The sequence below is a fragment of the Lepus europaeus genome, chromosome 18 (assembly GCF_033115175.1).
Source record: "Lepus europaeus isolate LE1 chromosome 18, mLepTim1.pri, whole genome shotgun sequence".
NCBI classification, from domain to species: domain Eukaryota; kingdom Metazoa; phylum Chordata; class Mammalia; order Lagomorpha; family Leporidae; genus Lepus; species Lepus europaeus.
Genome location: NC_084844.1, coordinates 23798457 through 23826048, shown reverse-complemented (window position 1 = coordinate 23826048; position 27592 = coordinate 23798457). Strand labels below are relative to the sequence as shown.

Sequence of the window (27592 nt, the reverse complement as noted above, 5' to 3'; positions counted from 1 at the left end):
CTCTGACCATTGCAGCCACTTGGGGATTGAAATAGCAGATGAAGATCTCTCTGCCTCTCTTTAATTCTGCCTTTCAAATAAATCTTTAAAAAAAAAAAAAAAAGTAGAACAAGTAAGTGGAAGGTACACGATTTTTGTCCAAAAATCAACCAAAATTAATCTATGGAATTAAAGGTCAAGAAAGCAAGGGAGTTCATGAGTGGGAAGAAGATATGAAAACAGCCTCTGAGGTGCTATTAACAGTCACAATTCAATAAATGTGGGGCCAGCGCTGTGGTGCAGCAGGTTAATGCCCTGGCCTAAAGCATGGGCATCCCATATGGGTGCCAGTTCGAGACCCAGCTGCTCCACTTCCCATCCAGCTCTCTGCAATGGCCTGGGAAGGCAGCAGAAGATGGCCCAAGTGCTTGGGCCCCTGCACCCACATGGGAGACCAGAAGAAGCTCCTGGCTTTGGGTTGGCACAGCTCTGGCCATTGCAGCCATCTGGGGAATGAACCAGTGGATGGAAGACCTCTCTCTCTCTCTCTGTATAACTCTGACTTTCAAATAAACAAATAAATAAATAAAAACAATTCAATAAATGTTCATAAACACAAATCACACAAAAAAAGACTTTGTAACTATGGCAACCCTTCTGAGTACTGGTTTGAGTCCCAGCTGCCCCACTGTCCACCAGCTCCCAGCTGAGGCATCTAAGCAGCAAAAGATGTCCTAAGTACTTGGGCCCCTGCCAATCCATGGAAGACCCAGATGGAATTCCAGGCCTCTGGCTTTAGACTGGCCCAACCCCAGTTGTAGCCATCTGGGAAGTGAACCAATGGATGGAAGACCTTTCTCTCCCTCTATCTGTCCCTTTCCAACAAAAAAATTATGACCTAGGGTCCACCTTCCTTACTGCAGCCATTCACAATATGCAGTAATTTAAGGGTGGCTGCCTACGCAGTTTCAGAAAACCATATGCATAACTTAAGATAAAAAACTAGAATTGTAAGGGGCTGGCGTAGTGAGTAAAGCTGCCACTTGTGACGCTGACATCCCATATGGGTGTCTGATCCAGCTCCCTGCTAGAAAAGGCAATGGAAGACGGCCCAAATGTTTGGGCCCCTGACACCCACACAGGAGACCCAGATTAAGCTTCTGGCTCCAGCCTGGTCCATCGTGGCCACCTGGGGAGTGAACTGGTAGATACAAAATGTTTGTCTCTCCCTTTCTCTAATACTTTCAAATCAATAAATCTTTAAAAAAAAAAAAAAAAAACACTACTGTAAAAAATGAAAAATGAGGGACCAGCATTGTGGCATAGAAGGTGAAACTGCTGTCTGCAGCACTGGTTCATGTTCCAAAGGCTCCACTTCCAATCTAGCTCCCTGCTGCTAATGGCTTGGGAAAGGCAGTGGAGGATGGCCAAAGTGCTTGGGCCCCTGCCACCCATGTGGGAGACCAGGATGGATGGCCCAGCTTTAGTCTGTCCCAACACTGGCCATTGGTTCTGTCTCTCCCTCTCTCTGCAACTCTTTAAAAAACAAACAAAAAAACCCACACAATTGACAGATGAGATGAAAACTTATGGGGGAATACCAAGTCCATTTCAAACCAAACATCTCTCTACTTATCTTTTACACTGCTATTATCTAAAGTCATGTAAATCCCCCAAAAACAATTACATTCATTTGTACAAACACATTTTGCAGTGTTCCAAGTTATCAGCAAAAATGTCATGTGTGGAAAAGACGAGGAGACAGAAACTTCTCAAACCAGGTGCCAGGTGCCACCACAATACCTCCAGTTAAGAGAAAAATGGAGCCTGACAGATGTGTTAGCAGTAACTGTTCTTTTCCTAACTACACCCAAACCATCGGCAAATCTTCTGCCTTGTACTTATATTTACATGAATCGTCTTATAGGATCAGTAGAGCAATTTCTTTGGGGGCGCGGGTCAGAGTTCCATATGAAAAACTCACACACAACCCTTATCAGCATTTAAAAATATAGATATTCTGTGAAACCGTGAAAGCATCCTAGACATTTTTTTGGTGCACAAGTGGTGAAGTTTATTTAGAAGGTGGGAAAGTACACACACACCCACGTGGGCATAGTTCAGGAATAGATAGAGCCAGGAAGGGAAAAAAATGGGAGGGAAGTAGACAGACAGTGCCTCGGTGCCATGTCATCCTCTTGGGGGAGAGACACAGAGGAACAGATATTCCAGTAGCCTGAAACAAACAGCTCTTTTCTGTCAGTCTGGACAGTTCAGCATTCAGGCAATCACAGCAGTGTGTGGCTCATTCCTGATGGAGACCCATCAGGGACATTTAGACCCATTTCTCCACACACTCTGCTCAGGGCCCCAGGGATCTAACAGATCCAGCTCAGCTGTTCTTGAGTTACCTACACAGATGGGCGGTCCAGGCCTGTCATGGAAACTGTTCCCCACCAAACCAACCCAACCTGAATCAAGTTTTGTAGCACATCTGGTTCGAGTTGGCCAAGAACTCACCTGCTTAGTCAGTGTCTGTGTCAGGATTGGGACGAGATATTGTAGTGCTCCCTTGGCATAAAATTTGCTGGTATGCTCAGGGGGCCGTCCTTGCTCTGCTGCCTAAGGAGAAACAGAAAGCCAACAAGCTAAGATAGTAAGGGCTATAACTATAACGAGAGGTGCCTAGGGGTCTGTAACAGAAACACACGGGGTAAGGAGTGATCATAGACCTTCACTGTGATCTCTGGAGGTGTCCTCCAATGAGATTCTTGTAGGTCATACATATACATATACCTGCCTTAAAGGACCAAGGCCACTTTAAGAATTACATTACTTTTTCATAAGCTCAATTCGTATTAACAACCTGACATCTAAGTGCTCTCTGGATCAAGAGATAGAAAAATGCTAAAAATAAGTCTGGATTTTTTTTTTTGAAGCAAATAAAGATAAGCAAGGCTGGAAACAAAGCTTGAATTCAAAGTTACCTCTTTCCCCTTATCTGATTCCCTCACCAGTTACATCCTGGGCTTGCATTAGGACCTTGGAAAGAAGTGAGCTTAGGCATCACCTGGGGAAACCGTGACAGCCTGCTGCCCCCTAGTGTTCATGGTACTCCTATCAGTACTTTCAATAAGTCACACCATACTCGGGGTCAAAAACTATTCTTGGTCTCCATAAGGAGGGCCTTTACGCAGCAGAAAAATCCTGCAAGTGGTGCTCCCCTCCAAGTCTACTCCGAATAAAGCTTTCCCGGGAGAATGACGTTCACAATTGAGTCCTGCCAGAGTAACAGCTCCCCGCTCACCTCTGAAGCCTCAATGGCCAAATCCATTTCCTCATCACAGACGTTGGACCAGAATTCTATTCCTTGTAGGGCCACTTCATCAATGTCACTTTTCATTGCTTCAATTGTGATCTTAAGCAAAAAAAAAAAAAAAAAAAAAAAAGGACCCCAAGGCCCAAGTAAGTACTGATTCAAGTTAGAATCCCCTCTTCAACTACATTCCAGTTTCAACTATAACTTATGAAAGTTAGGTTTGAAATGAAAGGTAAAGTAAACAGGTTTTTAAAGTACACTGTTTACCAACATAAAGATAGCCCACATTTCCTGGGCACACCACTGTTGGGCATAAACTTAACTCTCAGATTCCCCTCATTTCCTAACAGTAAGTAGGATTACAGAATGAACCAAACAGCAATGAGAATGATGGGCTCTGCAATCAGCTATAAACATAAAATCAAAATACTCACTGCAAAAAGAGCAGGACCCATGTATGTCTCCATGTACTGGTAATACAGTGACATTATCTTAACCAGATTCTGTAAAGCAGCCACTCGTACCTTTAAAGAGATTAAACTGTTTACTAAAATAATAATGACACAAATGTAGATTCACTCGAGTTGAGTCAGTGATCTGAAGGTTCACGGAAGCACACATGACAATGCTGTCACTGCTCCCAGAAGCCATCTGCCCTCCATTTTTCATGATCCCGTCCTCCAGTTTTCTCGTCCTTCCCTGTGCTTTAAAAGCACCTGTGCAACACACACAGAGCTAAACTCACTGGTGCTTTTTCGAACTGAATGTGTCACTTTCACCTGCTTAGGAGTCGTGCTTAGATTAGGCCATAGCGAAACCTGTTTCAATGGCTATATTTGAACAATCACTCGGACAACCTAGGGCAAGAAAGTGACCCTTTATCTTTAAGAGGACAGCAATCTCCAAATAACTTTTGAAGTAGTATGCGACTATTTTTATTCCTTCTTCTCCAATATGTTGGAGAAGAATGGTTGGTAATCTAGTTAGAATTAAGCAAACCTTATTTCTCTAGTCTGACTCCTAGTATCTTCAAACGGCAGGTCAGAGTTGGCATTTCACAGGGAAGGCTTAAGACAGATTTGTCACAGGATCTCACACTTACCCTCGTATCTGGACACTGTGTGGCTTCACAGACCACCTGCATAATAAAGTGCCTTTCGGACTGCAAGAATAATAAAAATAATCAGGGAAGCAAAAACTATGCACAGGAAAATCCCTAGGCTCTACAGATAAAACTTCTCATCTCCTTGGGTCCACATAGCCTAGCATCATAAGCAACTCCTGCTTGAACAGTGGTGGCCTGGAGAAGGCCATGAAGTTCACCTCCAGGGTCTGCTAGAACCTGCCCTTAAGGAAGTCCCAAATCTTTGAATCCACAAATGAGTTTCACTAACGAGAGTTCAGGAAGTAGACAGGAAAACATAGGTCACAAAAAGATGTTAAGAGGATGCAAAACATCTGCTTTATTTTAGAGACACCCAAATGTGTTTTTCTGCAAGGTGGCCAAGCTCCATCCAATGTCAGGAGAGAAAAGGGTGAAGAGAGTGAAGAACCTTATTTGTTACCTTTCTACATCTGAAATTTAAAAGGAAAACCCTGTTTTTTAATCAATTAGAAATAAAGGTTGCTCTGTCATCTTATACCTTTCCAACACAAGGCCAAAAACCAGCAAAAACAAGCATACCCCCAAAAATACCTGCAGCCCTGTGAGCCATGAAGTCTACTCATGGATACACCGCCAGAAGAATGAGAGTAGGTCTCAAAAGAATCTGCCACCATGTTAAAAACCACATTACTGGAGCTGGCGCTGTGGCACAGTAGACTAAGCCTCCACTTCCATATGGACGCTGGTTAACGTCCCAGCTGCTCCTCTTCCGATGCAGCTCGCTCTGCTTATGGCCTGAGAAAGCAGTGGAAGATGGCCCCAAATGCTTGGGCCCCTGTAACTGTGTGGGAGACTCAGAAGCAGCTCCTAACTCCTGGCTTTGGATTGGCCCATCTCCGGCCTTTGCAGCCGTCTGGGGATTGAACCAGTGGATGGAAGATAGCTCTCTTGCTCTCTCTCTCTCTGTAACTCTTGCCTCTCAAATAAAAAATAAAATAAAAATAAAAAACATTATTTACAATAGCCAACATGTGGAAGCAACCCAAATGGATTATTTTAAACAAAATGTGGTATATCCGTATATCCTTGGGCCCCTGCCACCCCACATGAGAACCCAGATGAGTTCCTGAACATGAGTCAGCCTTACAACATGGATGAGCCTCCAGCATCATGGTATGTGGAATAAACCAGCTACAGAAGACAAACACTGTATGATCCCGCTTTTATGAAGTATGAGAGCAAACACAGAGAAACGCTGGTGGCCAGAGGCTGGGAAAGGAGCTGGTACTCAATGATCCACTTTCAGTTCTACAAGATGACAAAGTTCTGCTGACTGGTTCCACAGCAAGGTGAAGATAATTAGATACTTCAAAATGGTTAGGGGGGCAAATTCTGCTATACAGGCTTTACCACATTATAAATTGGGGAAAAGTATTTTCAGGCAAAACATTTATTTTATTTATTTATTTATTTGAAAGGAAGAGTTACAGAGAGGCAGAGGCAAAGGCAGAGAGAGGTCTTCCATCTGCTGGTTCACTCCCATAATGGCCACTATGGCTGGAGCTGTGCCAATCCGAAGCCAGGAGCCAGGAGTTTCCTTTAGGTCTCCCATGTGGTGCAGGGGCCAAAGGACTTAGGCCATCTTCTACTGCTTTCCCAGGCCAAGCATAAAGCTGGATTGGGAAGTGGAGCAGCTGGGACTCGAACCAGGGCCTATATGGGATGCCGGCACTGCAGGTGGTGGCTTTACCCAATCCACCACAGCATCGGCCCCAGGCAGAACATTTATATCCACTACTGTAGCATCAGTTTGAGTCCTGGCTACTCCACCTCTAATCCAGCTCCCTGCTGATGTGCCTGAAAGACAGCACATAACAGCCAAAATACTCGGTGCTCTCCCACGTGGGAGACCCAGATGGAACCTGGTTCCTGTCTTCAGCCTGGCCCAGTCCCAGCTGCTATGACCATTTGGTAGCAAACTGGCAGATCAAAGATCATCTGTTTCTCCCTTTACCTGTCACTATGCCTTTCAAATACATAATTCTTTTAAAATAACGTATACTGTTCTCAAAAGCATCCTTAGGAAGGATGTATGAAACAGTGCAATTGCTAGTCTTCTTTTTAATCCCAAACTATTCTCACACTTTGAACTAAGCTAAGAAACACTTGGATAACATTATTTATAAGAGCCTGATGAAAAGGGCAAATACCTATTCCATGGCTGCATCTCATACAATCCAAATCTCATCAAGAGTGAAAATGAAGACTCCTAAACAAGGTGGTACTTTCCCAGTTATCAACTTCATGGAGAAACACCCTCCAAATCTATACCTTTTGTCAAAAGAAACTTACCTCTTTGTCAAAGTTTGCTTTGGTGAACTCCAGTGAGTTCAGGAGTGCATTGGTAGCAGCGAGCTTCACATTATTACTAGGCTCTTCTTTCCTCATCCCCTGGATTATGGCAGTCAGAATCTCATTGGATTTATCCTGCAGCTGCTCTGGGTCCTGAAACAAGCAGAGAAGTGCAATGACTATAATAAAGAGATCACAGCTAATCAGCAGTCCTTTTAACTACAAAATCCACTTGAGTCTCCTGACTTTGTGATCATTTTCCACTCATTTCCATGTGGGGACAGCACTGCAAACCACCTGCAAAATATCCAATGGCACTGGTAGTCCAAAATGGAACTGAAACAAGTTAGTCAACTTCATCTCTGACTTACTGGCATCACGACTCTGGGCATGAGGTAATACTAGCTTTTCTTCCTCTTCTGTGCACATGGAGCTGGCAGTCTGCTGGGTTTTCCTGGCCATATGTACCAAATGACATAAAGCTTCAGAATATGAGAGCCAAGCACCAACAGCTGAGCACAAAATCTTGGTTCTCTAAGCCAACATACACCAGGGGTTCTAACCTCATCAGCAGCAAGTCTTTTAGAGGACTACATCTAAAATACTGTGTTGGGGCTAATACTGTGGTGCGGAAGGTTAAGCCACCACTTGCGATGCCAGTATCCCACACAGGAGTACCAGCTCAAGTGCTGGCTGCTCTGCTTCAGATCCAGCTCCCTGCTAATCCACCTGGGAAGTGCAGTGGAAGGCGGCCCAAGTTCTTAGGCCCCTGCATTCCATGTGAGAGACCCAGATGGAGTTCCTGGCTCCTGGCTTCAGTCTGGTTCAGTACTGGTGGTTGTGGCCATTTGGGGAGTCTGTCTCTGTGGAGCAGGTGTCATGGCACAACAGGTTAAGCTGCCACTTAGAATGCCTACATTTCATACAGGAGTCCTCTGGACTGAGTCCAACTCCACTTCCAATCCAGCTCCCTGCTAATGTGCACTCCAGGAAGTAGCGGAGGACCCAAATACTTAGGTTCCTGCCACCCACATAGGAGAACCTGGATGGAGTTCCTGGCTTGGGGCCCTGGCCAGGACCAGCTACAGCTCTTGCAGTATCTGGGGAATGAAATCAGTGGATATCTCTCCCTGCCATTCTGCCTGCCAAATAAGTAAATATAACTTAAGATAAATAAGTATAATAATAATACTGTGTTACAGTTTCCATAGCTAAACCAACTATACCAAGAGTTGGCAAATTTTTCCATAAGGCAGTATATGAAAATGCACTGAGGATCTTAACAAAAGGGATCAAGTCAAGAATGCTCCCATGAGAATATCCTCATTTTACAAGTCTAGAATCTAAGCTCTAAACATATGGATTTCCATTTTGAGTTTGTGCCCCTTGCATTTCTTTATTTTAGGGTATGATTAGTTATGTGAAGGTAAGTTAGCTAACCACACATACAAGCCTAAATTAATAAAGCAGTCCTACTTCCACACAACTCCATAGTAGCTTTTCAACATGATCCTATAAAAAGAACAACCCTAACACCACACATATCACTGCTAGAGGAAACAGGCACGTACCCCAGAGGGATCAGGCAAGTACTTACTATATCTTGGCAAATGTAACCGATAGCTTCCAACGTGGACTCTTTCATGTGCTCTGTGCTGTTGGGGTTTGTGACATTGGCCACTAGCTGAGGAATAAGTTCTGGCCACTGGTTTACTGGGATCTCTGCACAAGCAATACCAGCCACACACTGGGAGGCAGAACTAGGCCGGTAAGTTTCTGTGCCCAAAGTTTGTAAAACCTGCAAAATAAATACATAAATAACTAATATGTTACATGTAAGATATGAACTTCTAATACTATTTGAGCATATTTTACCTACCACTATACCTCTTATACCAGCGTCTGAATTCTTTCCTATAATATAGAAAAGGAGGAGAAAAACTATCCAGAAAGAACCAGCCTCAGAGCCAACACGGGCACAATCAATACGCGTGGAAACAGCTCCACCTCCACCAGCCGTGCCCCCCACCCACTTCCAAACAGATTGTCCCAAGTCATACATCTCATTTCAACATTCAACACAAAGTAGGAAACTAGCCAAAGGAGAGGTGAGAGGGATGGAGACAAAATTTATGTTCCAGGCTCCTTGTAGTGGCAGCAGAGAAATCGCTGTTTGGTCTTGTTTTCTGGTCAGAGCTGTGGGACATCATAAAGAGGTCAACTCTGGGGTATCCAGGTGGGTGTCACCCACAGCACACACCTGTCTAACCTTACTGAGGGAAGACATCTCTCTCTCTCATGAAGTGTGAAATCTGCTTCCTGTAACCACTGACAACCTGGCACTCTGGGGGTCTACTTGTGCTGTACTACAATGGACCTGGTTAAATAAAGACATCTCTAATGGAGAAACAAAGTTACTGATATGACCAAACCTAAGAAGGAACCCCTGCTTAACTTGCCATCTGAAAGGATTCATTCTGTTTGTCCAAAAATCAGAAACCTATTCTCTCATCAATAGACACCAAGAATCAGATAGGCCAATTAAAACAAGGTCCACTCTTCCTGGAACATGTCTTGCTTCAAATGGTCACCACACAGACATTTATGTCAAGTGTGAAGGCACAAGTACAGCTAAAGGATGGAGCTGCGATCGACCCAGGGTTAATCATTGCCACAATCAGCTAATTCAGTCAATGAACTCACTAAGAATCACCAGTTCACTCAAAGGCAAACAGTTAACTGTTCCTGGCATGAGCACAGGGCAAAGAATAGCTGCCAGAGATCCAGGCCAGCTCTGTTGACTGGGGCAGGTCACTTAGTACCCAGCTTTGTAGCTAGTAGCTAACACTGAGCCCCAACCCCCAAGGTGGCCCCCTTCTCTGGTTTGCCAACATCTCTGCTAACCCCACCCCAGCAGCTAGACCCCGTAACAGTTGATTGAGTCCACATGAAGGTTTTGTTCTCTAACACAGCTAGGCTGGACTTTTATCAACAGTGCTATGTCAAATACATAAAGTAGGAAGGGAGAAAAAAACAAGGTGATCAGTTTCAAGTGTCTGAAGCTGAATGGGTATGAACCAAGTTTGACTGAAGCTGCAACCCAAGAGGGAGAAGGCATACAAAGGCTGGGTGATGGAGACCAACGCAGGTGGATGGAAGCGGTAATTCCGAGTGCTCTGCAGCACAATGGAGGAACTACGGTTCACCACGACCTGTAAAAATGCATGGACGACTGGAGGGGAGGCGCTGCAATGCTGGGACGTGGGATGGGCAGGAGGAGATGGAGGTGTCGTCTGATCACACACACTGTGTACACTGGAACATCGTATTGTGTTCCAGAATCATGCACCATCACTATGTGTTAATTAAAACTGTTTAAAAAACAGAAATAGGAAAATAACTAAGAGGACCTAAGTACGGATTTTGAATTCAACAAGAAAGTCATTAGATCTCCAGGATGCACAGCAACAGCAGACATTCGATTTTCCTCAAACTTTATCACCTCATTCTTTCCATGCCTTCAACAAAAAGCTAGTGTTCCTAAAGGAAGTTTTTTACAATGTGCCAAGTAGATAAAAGCACCATCAATGCCACATTCCTATTTCAGAATCTTTGGGCCTGAAACACCCTAGAGATCATGAATTCTCCTCTGACTTCACACAGTGCCAGGACTAAGCTGCCAAATGGTGAGAATTTCCTACAGAAGTTCAGCAAGACAAAGGTGCTGGTGGACGGCAGCAGGCAATCACTTGGGATTCAGTTTAGAAAATAAAATAACCCTTAGCTTCACTTCAATTTTGCTGAATCAAAGTCTGGAGATCCTGGGACCTCCGGATTAACAAACTCCCGAAGCAGTCCCGATACCCAGCACCAACGTGTTCACTGCTCCAGTTCATCGGAGGTTAGTTACAAACTCTGGCTCCTAGTTTAAGTTCCCCAAACTGCTGCCGCCCACCTCAGTCATTTGAAAAGAATTCCAGTCCATCTAGACAAGCTGAGTTAAGAATTTTAAATCAACTACAGCTTTCAAGTGAAGTTTAGGTACCAGAAGCCTATCACAATCTCATGCTCTATCATATGCAAATAACAAAACTGACAAAGATGTGTTCTGTGCCCCAGGCAGCAGGACTACAAGGAGGGAGCGTTACTTACATAGTTCTTGACTTCTCGTCGGGCATTGGCATCGATGGCGAGCCATCTCTGCTGGTACTGCGCCTTGATGTCTGGGTCTTTAGATGTCAAAGAGTTCTTGATTTGTAGACCAGCTGCAACTCTGGCAACCTGACTGTTTCCTGGATTTGCTAGCACTCTGGACAGTTCCACAAGGAAAGTGGGCTGTTAAGAGAACATGCATGGGCCAATGAAAATCTCTTGGGATTTCAATAACTGAGGTTCATCAAGCACCCAAGTCATGGGTGGATGCAGGAAGCACACACTTTTGGGACATACCAGGAACTGTAAAACATCTACTTCAAGATCCCCATAAACGTTATTTGGTATACAAGGAGGCCACCCGTCTTCTCATGTAGCCAAGCACTTACTTAGGAGATACATTATTTTCCTATCGAGATCATCCTCAGTGCCCCAATCTCCCTATCAGATCACCAGAATTTAAGCAAATCTGACAAGTACATTCTTCATGTGTGCTGAAGCGTTCCAAGCACCCAGAACAACCTTTGATACTCAATACATATTTGTTGAATGAATGAATGTTATAACGGGTAGAAATTAAAATTGCTTCTCTAAATTTCAAAAAGATTAGTCCAAAAAGAATGATGGTTTTTGAGCCCCTGGAAGCAGTTAATCTCTTATAAAAAATGGAATACTTAAGCCTAAAGCAGACTTAGGTACCTAATCCTCTATATTTTACTTGCGGGTGTTCAGCAGAAGGAGACCAAAGAAAAAAGCATCGATAAGGGAAAGTAGTAGATATTTAGAAACAGGAAAAAAAACAGACAGATCAAAATGCCCAGGCAAGTCATTTAAGGAAAATGACTTTATGCTTAACTCAACAGTCATTACACCAAGGGCTCCTTAGACTTGAGCTGTCTACTGAACACAGTGGATCCCTAAAAAACACAATCTTCTAACCCACAGGTTCCAAGCTATTTGCTTCACAATTCTCTATCCCATACCAAAAAAAGAAAAAAAAAAGCCCAGTTCAAACAACAGGAAAAGCCAAAAGCAGTCCACTTTCTTACCACTGGCAAGTCCTGCAATCACAGCAAGAGAGAATTCTTCAAAAGCTGCATTAATTACGCACCACTGAAGAATGTCAGGAATAAGAGAAAAAGCTGCTTGCACGTTAGCAAACCCACAAACAGGAATATACCCTGAATGCAATGATTGGTCTACACCACTGGAAAACTCTTTTGTAGGGCCAAGTTCAAGATAAGAGAGGCGTAAAACTGGCACGTGGAAGGACAAGACCAGCGAAACCCAGCTTGTAGAAAATGAGCCTTGTCACTTTGTTGTTGCTGACATGACTTCCCCAGACGACACAAAAGAACACATTTGGCTACAGTGTTATTTAGACCTTACTACCTCGCACCTTTAAAAGATGTCAAGTATCATCCACCGGTCCCTCTTCTCCCCATCCCCCAGCAGGAGCAGAAGGAACACAGCTGCACCCGACCGTTCCAACCAATCAATCCTGTATTTCTATAGGAAGCTCCAGCCTGCGGCGGAGCTATCTTCATTTTCCCTGCACCCCCTGACTTCGGAAATGAGAAACGAGGACTTTCCTCTATTTCATTAAAAACAGGCCCGATCTCCTGGGCGCAGGTCCCTAACGATGAGGTCGCTAGTCATCGGGGCCTGGAAAAACGGGGAGACCTCCACAAAAGCCCCAAGAGAGGGCCAACTAGGCAGGAAAGGGAGAGGAATACCAGTGGGAAGGGTTCAGAGGCAGCCGGGGGTGCAGGCCTGGCCAGGAGCACAGAGCAAAGCGGACGCTCTGGGAAGTAGTGGGGAGAGCCGCAGGGCCCGCGGGGACAGGAAGGAGAAGCCGGCCGGGCCAGAGCAGGGCGGGCAGCCGGCCTCCGAGCTTCCACATGGCCCCTAGGCCCGGCTCCCCAACCCCCACCCTTGCTGAACACGCAGCGCCGCGCAACCTAACTTCCCTCCCCTCGCTCTTTCTCCCTCCCGCTGCACCGCCGCCCTCAGGCCGCGCGGCGATTGGGCGGCAGTCACCCCGGCGCGCCGCGCCATTGGCCGGCCGCGCGGCCCGGGGCGGGACACACCCACCGGCTTCCCGACGGCGGGGTTAGGTTGGACCGGGCGCGGGGGGGGCGCGGAGGAGAGGGGGACGGGGCGGGGGGAGGGGGACGGGATGGGGCGGGGTAGGTTCCCGAGGCCTGGGCCTCCGGGAGGGCGGGAAGGCCCCGCACGCAGGGGACGGGGCCGCGGCGGGGCGGCACGCACCAGGTTCTCCACGGCCGCACGCTCCAGGAACTTCTGCGCCGCTTCCAGTTCCAGCCGATCTGGGGGGAGGACAGTGGGGCCGGGAGCGGGGTCAGAGGGGCCGGGGCTCCCCTCCCCCTCCCCCACTCACCTCAGCCCGACCCCGGCCCCCGAGTCCTACCGGGAGACACGGTCTTCTCGAGGATGGTGATCAGCTCCATGGCGGGGGTGGCGGCGGCGGCGGCGGCTGCTCCTCCGAAGACGACGGTCCGGCCTCTCGGGCGGCGGCTCCGACTGGGGATGGGGGTTGGGGGTCGGGTGGGAAGGGAGGGTGGGGTGGGGGGCGGGGGTCACCACACGCCCATTCACCGGCTCGCAGAGAGTCGTCCCTCCGGCTCCCCTTCCTCCCGTCGCCTTCCTTCCGCCCTCCTAAAATGCTGCTGGCGGCGCGGCAGCTGCTCCTCTGGCGGCGGGGGAGGGACCCCACGGGCAGCTCAGAGCGCGGCTGGTGCTCGGGTGGCGGAGGGAGAAAGGAGGAAGGGAGGCAGTCAGTGAACGGGCGGCGCGCAGGGAGGGAGAGAGAGGGAGGGAGGAAGGCGGAGGGATATTCGGGCCGGACCTCTCCGCGGCGGCACCGCGCTCCGCGGCGATTGGCTGCCGCCTTGGCCACGCGGAATCCCCAATTGGCCAGGCGGTCAGCGTTGAAGGGCCGCCGTGCGTCCATTCGCCCGCTAGTTTGAAGGCCCGGGTTGGCTGGGCGGGCAGGAGAATGCGGCTCGCGGATTGGCCTGGGGGAGGGAAGTTGGGGTGGGGCAGGCGGGAGCAAGCCACTGATTGGGTCGCCGTGGTAAAGGCCTTGCGCTCAGACCGGCTGGGCGCTGGGAGGAGGGTGGGCTCAAAGCGAGACCCGCGGCCCGCGTGATTGGCTGGGATGCTAGACGTTGATAGGATAGGGCGCCCGGGAGAGGAGTTCGGGGTCGGGGCGCCGAAAGGCGGGAGGCGCCTGGCCGCTGTCGGAGCCCGACGCGAGGCACGCTGGGACGCCCCCGGGAAGGGGCGGGGCTGTGCCCCTGCAGCCCGGGCTGCGGTTGGGGAGGCGCAGGCCCTCGGAGGGGCGTGGGGAGGGAGGGCTTGGCGGGCCTGAGCGGGGGAGGGGGAGACCGTTAAAGTCCGGCACCGCGCCCACAGGAAGCTGCTTGGGCGACGAGCTAGCTCCACTTGTTGCCAGACTCTCGGCTGGGGAAGACCTTGAAGACCATGTGGTCCAACTTCCAGTGTGCGGATGTGGAAAGTAGACCCAGAGGGGATGGGACTTGTCCAGAGTCACAGCAGCCGGCTAGCGGCTTGGTCAGGGCTGTCCTCGGGGACTCTTGGCTGCCCTTGACCCTACAGTCATCTTACCTCCCCCGCCCCAGGAGTCCCCTTAGGCCATTCGTAGGATTCGAGACCTGTTCTGAGGTGTGACTTAGGGAAGGGCTGAGAGACTCCCGTTAGATCCCTGTCCACAGCTACCGGGTACTTGAAATAGAAGTGTTTGGTTCACCCTGCCCGGGTGCCCTTGTACACGCACATCCTCGAATCCGAGAAGGTGCATAGGCCAAAAGCTCCGTGGTTCTTGGCTTGGAAAGTTCAGAGTCCTGGGGAAAACTCAAGCCGCCCCCCCCCCCCCCTTAATAGGAAAATGCACATAGAGAACATGTGTGTCGGGTTTCTCTAGTATTGGCAGGTGGGCTCCAGGTTGATTTCCTAAGCGTAAATGTTCAGCGTATGGATCTAGGATGGATTGGATGTAACTGGCTTCTCCAGCTCTACAGCCTGAGCTTGTGAGATAATCGCGCTCCACCTGCCACCCTCGGGAAACCTCGGAGGAAGTCCTTCGGGAGAACTGGGCAGCTTGGCCAACTACCCCTGGCTCTGCTGGAACCATCTTCGCAGCTCTGAGGCCACTCCTCAGCCCCCACCCCCGTGACTGCTGACTCCCCGTGGCTGAGCCCCTAACCCCAGCCTCTGCTGCATCTCGCTGTGGCACTGCCCCAGGTGTGGGACTCGGAGGAGTCAGTGAAGGTTGAATGAGGGGCAGCTGTGTAAACCGGGGCCTGTGGATGGCTCACGGTCCAGGCCGTGCAGTTCAGTCCACCCCAGCCAGCGCCAGACCGCCCTCTGACAGCTTGCTGGGCCACCGCTTCCATCTCGACCTGAGTCGTCGTACTACCAGTGAGGGCCCATGAGTTGCAGAGTGCCAGGAAGATCGGAACTTCTCGGAACAGTGCCAAGCAAGAGACCCTTGCTCAGACTCAGGCGACATGATGTTGAAGTGAGCGAGGTCATCCTGGTGCTGATTAGATCCTACCTGGAGCACTCCGCCCGTAGTGCGTTCTAGAAGCGCTAGGAAGGCACCATGGGCTGAACGTTGAGTGCACAGCCCAGCTCTGTCACTTCTTAGCTTGTGCGACTCACTTTCCTCGCATGTAAAATGGAGCTGATAGGTGTGCCTACTTCTTAGGGTTTGGGGGAGGTCCACAGTGAGCTCATACATGAATGTATTAACACGGGCACTGGTTACTATCCAGCTTTTATTTTCTGTGCAATACTGGCTCTAGGCCCTTGGCCTGTTAGGGAAAATTAATGTTAATCAATTAATCCCACAAACATGTAAAGTTGTAAAAGTGACACTGGCCAAGGAAGGTCCCCATGAAGGGGGCAGAGTTCTGGAGGTGAACGAGGGAGGATGTGTGTGTGCATCTCTGGGGTGGGAGGAACTTGGGGGTCACACGCGACTGCAGTGTTCCCCAAACGGGCAAGGGACTGAGCTGCAGTGCTGATTGGGGGCGAGGGCAGCTGAAACCTGGCTTGTTCTGTATCCTAAGAGCGAAGGGGAGCTGGTGCAAGGTTCTAAGGACAGTGGTTGCCAGGAGGAGATCGGATGGGAAGGGGGACGAGTAGAGGCGAGACCGTTGCCGTACTCCAGAGAGGTGTGGAAGCAGGGAGTAGAGAGGAAAGTTGATGGGACTTGGTGATTGGGTGGAAGAAGAGGGCGGTGTTGCTGGGGCTGCCTGGATCTCACACCACTTGCAGTGTCTCCCGGGTGGCGGGATGGGAGGCTGCGTTTCTTGAGCTATGCACGGGTCACGTGAGTGGGGATGTTACTGTCTGTGCCTTTCTGGATGTCTGCAACATTTGTGACCAAAACATATTTTACTTAGGGAAAAATGAGCCAATTGTGAAATGAAGGAGAAGAAAACTGGATTTCAGTCTTACGCTGGCACATCTGCTGCCTGAACCTGACCAAGCTTCTTAGCCTTCTGGATCTGGGAGACGGGGAGTGTCGGCCCGCGCCGCTCAGCACTCCCCAGTGTCTGGTAAGCCGAGAATCGGAGCGAGCGCGAGACAGCCCCAACTGCCTTACCCAGCCCCCCAGCGGCCCACAGCACTGGTGTGGGAGGAGCTAAGCCCACTGAACCCCAGAGGGGTTAGACCACACTAGCGCTGAGGGCACAGGGAGGTGAACATGACGTTCAGGAGAATGTCCGAGGCATTTGGGAAGGAGAGCGTGCCCAGGAGAGCGGCTGAGACCAACTGCTCTTTCATCGCCACCGCTTGGAGCTGATTGTCTTCAGATGCCTCTCTGCCCGCCACCTGTTTCCCTCGCCGTCTAGCCTGCTGCCCTCTTTCTGTCGCTTGACCACGCCTCGTGTGTGGGTCACAGGCCCTCGACATTTGCGGCTTCTTGGGGCTGGTTCCTGTCTCACGCCCAGTGTCGCTCTGGAGAGGCCTTCCCTGACCACCAATCTAAGATTGTCCCCTAGATACTCTTTTTTTTTTTTTTAAAGAAAGATTTATTTGTTTATTTGAAAGGCGGAATTACAGAAGAGAGATAGAGAGAGGTCTTCCATCTGCTGGTTCACTCCCCAAATGGCTGCAGCGGCTGGAGCTGAGCTGATCCAAAGCCAGGAGCCGGGAGCTTTTTCTGGTGGGTGCAGGGGCCCAAGGACTTGGGCCATAGTCTGCCACTTCCCCAGGCTATAGCAGAGAGCTGGATCAGAAATGGAGTAGCCGGGACTTGAACCGGCACCATATGGGATGCCAGCACTGCAGGCGGAGGCTTAAAGCTAACATACCACAGCACTGCCCCTTTTTCCCAGACACTCTTGTTGACAGGACTCTGTTTTTTTGTTTTTTAAAGATTGATTTATTTATTTGAAAGTCAGAGTTACACAGAGAGAAGGAGAGGTGGAAAGAGAGAGAGAGGTCTTCCATCTGCTGGTTCACTCCCCAATTGGCTGCAATGGCCGCAGCTGCACAGATCCAAAGCCAGGAGTCAGGAGCCTCCCCTGGGATCTCCCACATGGATGCAGGGGCCTAAGAACTTGGGCCATCTTCTACTGCTTTCCCAGGCCATAGCAGAGAGCTGGATTAGAAGTGGAGCAGCTGGGTCTCGAACCAGTGCTCATATGGGATGTCAGTGCTTCAGGCCAGGTCCTTAACCCACTGTGCCACAGCGCTGGCCCCAGGACTCTTTTATCTTCAGAACACCTCTCGCTACCTGAAGTTACCTTTTTTTTTTTTTTTTCCTGTCTTGCTTCGAAGGGGGTGTGGCACACAGTAGGTGCTCAGATATTTGTTACATGGGTGAAGCGTACAGAGCAGCACGGGCAGCGTGCCCTCCTGCCCCTGACAGGTGACTCTGCCTTTGCTCAAGTTGCTGAGGAACAGCTCCACCCTCCTTTGCAGTGTTAGCCGCCCTGGTGTCCACACAAACCATCGGTACCCGCAAGCCAGCCTCTCGCTGTCTCCTGCAGAAGTGCTCATCACTGCCAGGCCTCCTGCTTCCTGTTAGTGCAGGCCTGGAAAGCAGTGGTGATGGCTCGCGTAACTGGGTTTCCGCCAACCACGTGGGAGGCCTGGATTGAGTTCCCAGCTCGCAGCTTCAGCCCTGGCCCAGCCCAGCCCTGGTCACTATGAGCATTTGGTAAGTGAGTCACCATTTGGAAACTCTCTCTCTCTTTCCTGCTATATCTCTGCCTCTCAGATAAGTAAGTAAAACATTGTTTAAAAAGAGTAAGAGGGACATGAGAAGGAACAGCAAGAGGTAGCAAAATAAACAGAGGAGTAGACAGTTTACAGTTGGACGAATCTGAATTCTGTGCCCCACCCCCCAAGTTGGCCACGTGCTGATCTCTGGGACCTGGGGGATAGGTTACCTTATGGGGCAGAAGGGAATTAGCAGGCATGCTTAAGTTAAGGGGGTTGCGATGAGGGGTTGTCCTGGATTACCTGAGTGTGTCTAATGATGAGTTCCTTACAAGAGGGTGAGAGTCGGAGGCCTTGTGATGACAGAAGCAGAGGGCAGGGAGGTGGAGCCACCAACCGTGGAGTGCCACAGCCTCCCCTGGAACCCTCCACGGGGACACAGTACTGGAGATGTCAGCCCCTAACGGTGTGGTCGCTTATAAAGCAGCCATAGAAAACGAATGCAGTAGGTGGCCATCAGAAATCTAAATTTCTAACAAGGGTGGATTGGTTAGATAAGTGATGATACATTTGTGTGATGGATTATTATAAATGTAGAATTATAAATATACTATATAATTCTAATTAAACATTAAAAATTATGCTGTTCAGGACCACCTGATCATGTGGGAAATGTTACAGTACATTGCAAAGTACAACAAAGCAAGCTGTAAGATTGTAGGCATATGTGTGAAAAACCCGTCAAGCCATACACTTAAGGTGAGTGCATTGTATGCACTCGGCTGTAGGTGTGAGGTCTCAGTTTAAAAAGTCCTGCAGGGGACAGGTGTTTGGTCCAGCAGTTGGGTTGCTACTTGGGATGCCCACATGCCATATCTGAGGGCCTTGTTCAAGTCCTGGCTACTCTAATTTCCTGCCCAACTCTTGCAAATGTATACCCTGAGAGGCGTGAGGTTATGGTTCAAGTGGTTGGATCCCTGCCACCCATGTGGGAGACCTGGATTGAATTCCAGACTCCTGATTTTGGCCTGGCTCGGCCCAAGCCGCTGCAGACATTTGGGGAGTGAACCAACGGATAGGAGCTCTCTGTGTCTGTCTCTGCCTCTCAAATGGAAAAAAAAAAAAAAAAAATGAGGGTAGGAGGAGAACAGAAATCAACTGTGACCTCAAATTATGTCCACCGTAGGGGCATATCATCCTCCAGACTACTTAATTGTATTTATTTATTTTAAAGCTTTATTTCTTTGGAAGGCGGCATGCTACAGAGAAGCAGAGAGATCTTCCATCCGCTGGTTTACTCCCCGAATGTCTGCAACAGCCAGGGATGACCCAGACCAAAGCCAGGAACCAGGGACTCCATCTGGTTCTCCCACGTGGGTGGTAGAAACTGAAGGATTTGAGCCATCCTCTGCTGCCTTCCCAGGCACATTAGCAGGCAGCTGGATCCGAAGCAGAGCAGCTGGGATGGGAACCTGCACTCTGATATGGGATGCCAGTGTCCCAGGCAGCACCTTACCCCCCAGGGTACAAAGCCTGCCCCCAGAGTATTCAATTTTAAATGAAAACTGAACTGTTCCCATCTTTGTTACCTCTGATAAAACAGATTCCTGAGGGTTTTAAGTCAGCCCACCCTCCGAGTTGCCTTAAAACAATATTGGGCCTTCTCTTTCTGTAACTCTGACTTTCAAATAAATAAATCTTTAAAAAAAAAAAAAAACAACAACAACATTGGGTCGGCACCGTGGTATAGCCGGTAAAGCTGCCGCCTGCAGTGCCGGCATCCCATATGGGTGCCAGTTAAAGTCCTGCTGCTCCACTTCCAATCCAGCTGTCTGCTATGACTTGGGAAAGCAGTAGAAGATGGCCCAAGACCTTGGGCCCCTGCACCCATGTGGGAGACCTGGGAGAAGCTCCTGGCTTTGTGCAGCTCCGTCTGTTGCGGCCATATGAGGAATGAACCAGCGGATGGAAGACCTCTCTCTCTGCCTCTGCCTCTGCCTCTCTGTAACTCTACCTTTCAAATAAATAAATGTTAAAAAAAAAAAAAAAACAGTATCCTCAATCAAACATATTTGAACTAGCTTGGGATACAAGTTCACATAGCTAGTGCAACGCAGAAATAAGTGTAGCTGTTAACTGTGATTTAGCTTTAAAAAAAAAAAGTGTCATAGAAGAAGCTAAAAATTGAAACCCACTGAAGCATGTCCACGTCGTCACAAAACCCAGGGCTCACTGAGGCCCCTCTTCCTGGCCAGGTGTCACGGAGGAATCCTGTACTCTGGGCCAGGGCTCCTCTGATCACTTTCTGTTCTTCTTTTTCTTCTTCTTCTTTATTTAGTTGAAGACATGGTCGATTTTGATGATCTGCACGTACATTTTGTGTTCCTGAGTGGGCTCTAACTCAGGGCTTCTCAGCCTCCACATTGATAATTTGGAACCAAATCATTCTTTGTCGGGTTGGGGGACCTGTTCCTGCATTGCAGGGAGTGTCCTCGGCCTCCACCAAGTTCTCCCCCAAGTCGTGACAATGAGAACTGTCTCTGGGGTACTTGCGTTGTGGCACAGCCAGTTAAGCCTCCACATGTGATGCAGGCATCCCATAGGAGTGCTGGTTCAAATCCCGGCCACTCTGCATCTATCCAGCTCTCTGTTAATGCGCCTGGGAAGGCAGCAGAAGACGGCCTAGTTGTTTGGGCCCTTGCTACCCACATGGGACCTGGATGGAGTTGCTGGCTTCTGTCTCTGGCCTGGCTCACCCCGGCTGTTGTGGCCATTTTGGGGGTGAACCAGCAGATAGATCTCTTTGTAACTCTGTCTTTCAAATAAATAAAAGAAATCTTTAAAAAAATATAACAAAATGTCTCTAGTGGGCATGGCCGTTTGGCTTAGGGATTAAGATACTTGCATTCCAGTCAGAGTACTTGGATTTGGTGCCAGACTCCGGCTCCTGACTCCAGCTTCCTGCTAATGCAGACTCTGAGAGGCAGTGGCGATGGCTCAGGTAGTTGGGTTCCTGCCACCCACATGGAGACCTAGACTGAGTTCCTGGCTCCCAGGCCTCTGTGGGCATTTGGGGAGTGAACCAGCAGATGAGAGCAGATGAGAGCTGGCTCTCTGTTTCTAGATATTACAAAATGTCCCTGCAATTGAAAACCACTGTTATAGCTCTTTACGGAGCTTGTAAGAGTGCTTACCTGTGTAGCACATATCAGCATTTCTATTGTCCTCCTGAAAATAATAGCAAATGTTTATAAGGCACTTCCTCTTTGTCCTCTTCTAAGCTCTTCACAGATATTAACTCATTTAATCCTCACAACCACCCTTTGGAGGGGGTGCTATTGTCATGCCCTTTGTACAGCCAAGGAACTAAGGTACAAAGACACTGGGTTAGTGCACTCAAAGTTACCCAGCTGGGAAGTGACCCCTGGGATTTGAACCCTAACCCAGGCAGTCCAGCTGCAGGTTCTGGGCCTTCCACCATTCTAATTCTTAATACAAAACAAACAAGTAGATGATGACACTGCTTTGAAAAAGCCAGACGTTACCCAGCAACCTACAAAGTACAAATAGGCAACCAACCGTATGCTGAAAAATAAATTTTTTTATTCTACCTTTGTCACAAAGCAGACATACAGCAGGGTATTTTGCCAGATTGCTAAAAGCCTCCTAAATTGTTTGAATGGCTGCATTCTATTTGTATCAAATACATGGACATTGTGGATGAATGTTGCTAACACAGTATTTCATTTGAAACATAACCAATGTTTTTAGAAATTCAAGTTTCATGCAATGAAGTACACCATCTTCAGGGTATGGTTTGCCAAGTTTTGAGAAATGTAGAAACCCATGCACTACTGACATAATCAAGATATAGAACTTTTTTCATTACCTTTTTTTTTCAAAAAAGATTTATTTGGGGCCAGCACTGTGGTGTAGCTAGTAAAGCCGCCACCTGCAGTGTTGGCATCTCATATGGATGCTGGGTCAAGACTCTGCTGCTCCACTTACGATCCAGCTCCCTGCTGAGTTACCTGGGAAAGCAGTAGAAGATGACCCAAGTGCCTGGACCCCCTGTACCTATGTGGGAAAAGAGCTCCTGGCTCCTGGCATCAGATCAGCCCAGCTTCAGCTGTTGCAGCCATTTGGGGAGAGGGCCTGTGGGTGAAGGATTCTCTCTCTCTCTCTCTCCTTCTCTGTACCTCTGTCTTTCAAATAAATAAATCTTAAACAAACATTTCTTTGAAAGGCGGTGCAACAGAGAGGGAGAAAGAGATCTTCCATCTACTGGTTCACTCTTCGAATGCTCACAGCAGCAGGGGCTGGGCCAGGCCAAGGCTGGGAACCTAGAACTGCATCCGGGTCTCCCATGTGAGTGACAGGGACTCAAGCGCTTGAGCCATCATCCACTGCCTCCCAGGACACATCAGCAGAACCTGGATCAGAACTGGAGCAGTCAGAATTTGAACCAGTGCTCCAATATGGGGCCCACATCTGCCCTTTCATCACCTTTGTCCCTTTCTCTGGTCATGTGCTGGGGCTGGCTGGTACCAGCTAAGTCAATCGTGTTCATTTCCTCCCAGGTCTACACGGCTGATGTCGCATTGGTAGCTCACAGTTGGCCCTGTGGGTGTGTTTATAGCAGCGAAGTCAGTAAGTGCTGCAGGTTAGGGCTCTTTCATTGAGAACAAGTGTGCCGGCACCACGGCATACACTCCTTGGTGGCCAATTGCTCGCCTTCCTGTAGCCATGGTCCACTTTCAGACATGTTTTTAATTTTGCATTTAGGATTTTGTGTAAATAGAATTGTTCAGGAGATACTCCTGGCTGCTGCTGCTCGGTTTTTGTTTTGTTTTTTTTTTTTTTTAGCTACTGCACATTATTGGGTGTGTCAGGAGTTCATGCCTTTTCACTGTGTTCCATTGCTTGGGTGCACCACACACTGATTCATCCGGTGATGCACACTGGGTTGTTTCCACTGGGGACCATGATGAATAAAGTTGTCATGAACATTCATGGCACCAGCCATTGGATGGACAAGCGTTCTCATTCTTGGACAAATGGCGAAGCGAAATGACTAGGGAGCCCGTGCTGTGGTGCAGTAGGTTAATCTTCCGCCTGGGGTGCCGGCATCCCATATGGGCGCTGGTTCTCCTCTTCTGATCCAGCTCTCTGCTATGGCCTGGGAAAGCAGTAGAAGATGGCCCAAGTGCTGGGGCCCTGCACCCGTGTGGGAAACCCCAAAGAAGCTTCTGGCTCCTGGCTTCGGATCGGCTCAGCTCCAGCCATTGCGGCCATTTGGGGCATGAACCAGCAGATAGAAGAACTCTGTCTCTCTCTCTCTCTCTCACTGTCTGTAACTCTAGTTGTCAAATAAATGAAATCTTTTTTTAATAAAAAGAAATTATTAGGTTATAGTCACAGTTAAATTTTTATTAAAGAATTGCAACCTGTTCTCCGAGATGGTTGTACCATTTCTTTAAAATAATTTTTATTTATTTATTTGAGAGACAGAGAGCTCTCCCATCCTCTGGTTTACTCCTCACATCCCTCAACAGCCAAGGCTGGACCAGACTGAGAACAGGAGACGGGAACCCAGTCTGGGTCTCCCAGAGGACTGACAGGACTCAACCACTTTAGCCATCACCTGCCACCTCCCAGGGTGAGCGCTAGGAGGAAGCTGGGATGGGGAGTGAGATCATGGGCCTCCCAAGCACTAAGGCGAATGGCCAGCCTTCCTGGAGACAGTTTCATTGACTTGGGGGGAGGGTGCTGCTGCTGCACATCCTGGAATGCAGGGGCGGAATTGGGCCTGGGACCCCAGCACGCAGATGTGGGATGTGGGTGTCCCCAGTGGCAGCTCCGCTGCTGCGCCCAGTGCCTGCCCTGCGTCGCAGCAGTTACAGCCCCACCAGCTGTGTACTCGTGTGAATTCCAGTCGCAGTGTATCCTCAGCCACACTTAGTGTTGTCTTTGTCATTTTAGCCATTCTAATAGCTTTGTGTGTGGTTTTTATTTATTTAATTTTTTTAAAGATTTTTTTTTTTTTTTTTTTGGACAGGCAGAGTGGATAGTGAGAGAGAGACAGAGAGGAAGGTCTTCCTTTTTGCCGTTGGTTCACCCTCCAATGGCCGCTGCGGCCGGCGCATCTCGCTGATCCGAAGCCAGGAGCCAGGTGCTTCTCCTGGTCTCCCATGGGGTGCAGGGCCCAAGGACTTGGGCCATCCTCCACTGCACTCCCGGGCCATAGCAGAGAGCTGGCCTGGAAGAGGGGCAACCGGGATAGAATCCGGCACCCCAACCGGGACTAGAACCCGGTGTGCCGGCGCTGCAAGGTGGAGGATTAGCCTGTTAAGCCACGGCGCCGGCCTAAAGATTTATTTTTTTTGGCTGGCGTCATGGCTCATTTGGCTAATCCTTCGCCTGCGGCGCCGGCACCCCAGGTTCTAGTCCCGGTTGGGGTGCTGGTTCTGTCCTGGTTGCTCCTCTTCCAGGCCAGCTCTCTGCTGTGGCCCGGGAGTGCAGAGGAGGATGGCCCAGGTCCTTGGGCCCTGCACCCACATGGGAGACCAGGAGGAAGCACCTGGCTTCTGGCTTTGGATCGGCGCAGCGCTGGCCATAGCAGCCATTAGGGGAGTGAACCAACGGAAGGAAGACCTTTCTATCTGTCTCTCTCTCTCTCTTACTGTCTAACTCTGCCTAGCAAAAATAAATAAATAAATAAATAAATAAATAAATAAATAAATAAAAAAGATTTATTTGAAAGAGTTACAGAGAGAGAGGTAGAGACAGAGAGAGAGGACTTCCATCTGCTGGTTCACTTTGCAGATGGCCGCAACGGCCAGAGTGGAGCTGCGCCTATCTGAAGCTAGGAGCTTCTTCTGGGTCTCCCATGCGGGTGCAGGGGCTTGATGACTTGGGCCATCTTCTACTGCTTCCCCAGGCCGTAGCAGAGAGCTGGATCAGAAGTGGAGCAGCTAGGACTAGAACTGGCACCCATATGGGATACTGGCGCTTCAGGCCAGGGCTTTAACCCACTGTGCCACAGCGCTAGCCCCATGTGTGTGTGTGTGTGAGTTTTAGAACATATTTACTTATTTATTTGAAAGGCAGAGTTATGGGGGGGGTGGTAAACACAGATCTTCTGTCTGTTAGTTCACTCCCCAGATGGCCATAATGACTGTGGCTGGGCCACGCTGAAGCCAGGACCCAGGACCCAGAAACTCCATCCTAGTCTCCTGTAGCAGGCGCCCAAGCACTTGGACCATCTTCTGCTGCTTTCCCAGGTGCACTAGCAGGGAGCTGGATTGGAATTGGAGCAGTTGGGACTCGAACTGGTGCTCATATGGGATGCCAGCGTCACAGGCGGAAGTTTAACCCACTGTGCCACAGCGCTGGACCCCATTGTATTTATTTTTAAATCATCTTTACTGTGGTATAATTTATACTCAAAGTATGCAGTTGGAAGATTTTTGACCAGTTTATGTTCTAGAAGTTCTTGTATTGCTCTCCAATGATCTGTCCTTGGCACCTGCCAGTCTGTCCTCTGTCATGGATTAGATGTGTCTGTTTCTGGCTTTTGTAGTAGTGTCATGTAGCATGTGCTATTTTTGCATCTGTCATCTATCTTCTTCTTCTTCTTCTTTTTTTTTTTTTAAGATGTATTTATTTACTTGAAAGTCAGAGTTACACAGAGAAGGAGAGGCAGAGAGAGAAAGAGGTCTTCCATCCACTGGTTCACTCTCCAATTGGCCTCAATGGCTGGAGCTATGCTGATCTGGAGCCAGGAGCCAGGAGCTTCTTCTGGGTCTCCCATGTGGGGGTGAGGGCTCAAGGACTTGGGCCATCTTCTACTGCTCTCCCAGGCCATAGCAGAGAACTGGATCAGAAGTGGAGCAGCTGGGACTCGAACCAGCTCCCATAAGGGATGCCGGCACTGCAGGCAGTGGCTTTACCTGCTATACCACAGCACCAGCCCCTGCATCTGTCATCTTTTGCCCACACAATTTTCTTTTTTTTTTTTTAAGATTTTTTTAAACTTATTTGAGAGGCAGAGTTAGAGAGGGAGAGGGAGAGGGAGAGAGAGAGAGAGAGAGAGATCTTCCATCTGCTGGTTCACTTCCCAGGTGGCCACAACAATGGGCTGGGCTAGGCAGAAGCCAGAAACCAGGAGCTTCTTCCAAGTCTCCCACGTGGGTGCGTGGACCCAAGGACTTGGGCCATCCTCTGCTGCTTTCCCAGGTGAATCAGCAGGGAGCTGGATCGGAAGTGAAGTAGCAGGAACATGAACTGGCGCCCCTGTGGCATGCCAGTGTCAAGGGGGCAGCTTAACCTGCTGCACCACAATGCAGCCCCCCCCCTTTTTTTTTTTTTAGATTTTTACTGATTTATTTGAAAGGCCGAGAGACAGAACCTCCATATCTGCTGGTTCACTCCCAAATGGCTGCAATGGCTGAGGTGCAGCCGGGCTGAAGCCAGGCGCCTGGAACTCTGTCCGTCCTGGTCTTCCAGGTGAGTGCAGGAGCCCAAGGACTTGGGCCATCATCTGCTGCCTTGCCAGACACATTCACAGGGAGCTGGATCAGAAGTGGAGCAACTGGGACTCCAACAGACGCTCATGTGGGACACGAGCTTTGCATGTGGTGGCTCAACCTCTGCGCCACGGCGCCGGCCCCTAGCAGAGTTTTCTTGAGAGTCCTCCGTTTGCCCCACACGTGGGTAGTCTGTTCTCTCCGTGGCTGAGCAGTGTTCTGCTGTGGGAACAGCCATGTCGGTTTAGCTGTCCTCGTGCCTGTGGACCTGGGATTTTTCCTAGTGTGGGGTCCTTATGAACGCAGCCACTGGGAACACTTGTGTGGACATGTCCCTTCATCTGTCTTAGTTCCGCCGGGGAACGCTGGGTTATGCAGGGTGTATGCACCAGTAAAAATCTATGCACCTTACGGAGAAGAAGCTGCGCAACCCTTTTCCAAAGGCGCATCGTTCTGCATCCCGCCCGGGGCATTTCAGGGTGGTCGTTGCGCTCCATCCTCGCAAACACTGGGTTGTCAGTCCTCTTGACGCTAGCCATCTGCTCCAGGTACCCCCGATTTGAGTTTCCAGTTATCTGATGACCGACGTTGTGAAACACTGTGCATGCTCACGTGTCTTCTTTCTGTGAAGTATGTGTTCAAGTACCTTGCCCATTTTTTTAAAAAGTTGAGTTGTTTGTCTTTCTGCTGTTGAATTCTGAGAGCTGTGTGTGTATTCTGGATACAAATCATCTGTCAGATATCACATGAGGGAAATTTGTAGATGTGGCCAGCATTGTGATGCAGTGGATTAAGGCGCCGCTTGCAGTGCCAGCATCCCCACATGAGCGCTGGTTTGAGTTCCGGCTGTGCTGCCTCCCATCCAACTCCAGCCAATGTTCTTGGGAAGGCAGCATAAGATGGCTGGAGTACTTGGGCCCCTGCCAAACCACGTGG

At 49.2% G+C, this 27592-nt stretch overlaps 1 protein-coding gene and 1 long non-coding RNA gene across 2 annotated transcripts in view; one reads left to right on the top strand and one right to left on the bottom strand.

Moving 5' to 3' along the window:
• Nucleotides 1-13479, bottom strand: part of KPNB1 (karyopherin subunit beta 1) — a 29122-nt gene extending 15643 nt beyond the window's left edge. The window contains exons 1-9 of the mRNA XM_062216885.1: nt 13339-13479; nt 13179-13237; nt 10908-11090; nt 8353-8553; nt 6756-6908; nt 4401-4460; nt 3733-3822; nt 3287-3397; nt 2500-2601 (exon numbers count right to left, since the gene is read on the bottom strand). Coding sequence (XP_062072869.1) covers nt 2500-2601; nt 3287-3397; nt 3733-3822; nt 4401-4460; nt 6756-6908; nt 8353-8553; nt 10908-11090; nt 13179-13237; nt 13339-13378 — 999 coding nt within the window. The 5' untranslated portion in view covers nt 13379-13479. The remainder of the gene's footprint in view (nt 1-2499; nt 2602-3286; nt 3398-3732; nt 3823-4400; nt 4461-6755; nt 6909-8352; nt 8554-10907; nt 11091-13178; nt 13238-13338) is intronic.
• A 1725-nt stretch (nt 13480-15204) lies between these two features.
• LOC133777348 (uncharacterized) lies at nt 15205-26865 on the top strand. Its single transcript, XR_009868538.1, has 3 exons — nt 15205-16516; nt 17889-18126; nt 26501-26865. It is a non-coding gene; the product is annotated as an uncharacterized LOC133777348 (long non-coding RNA).
• The last annotated feature ends 727 nt before the right edge of the window (nt 26866-27592 follow it).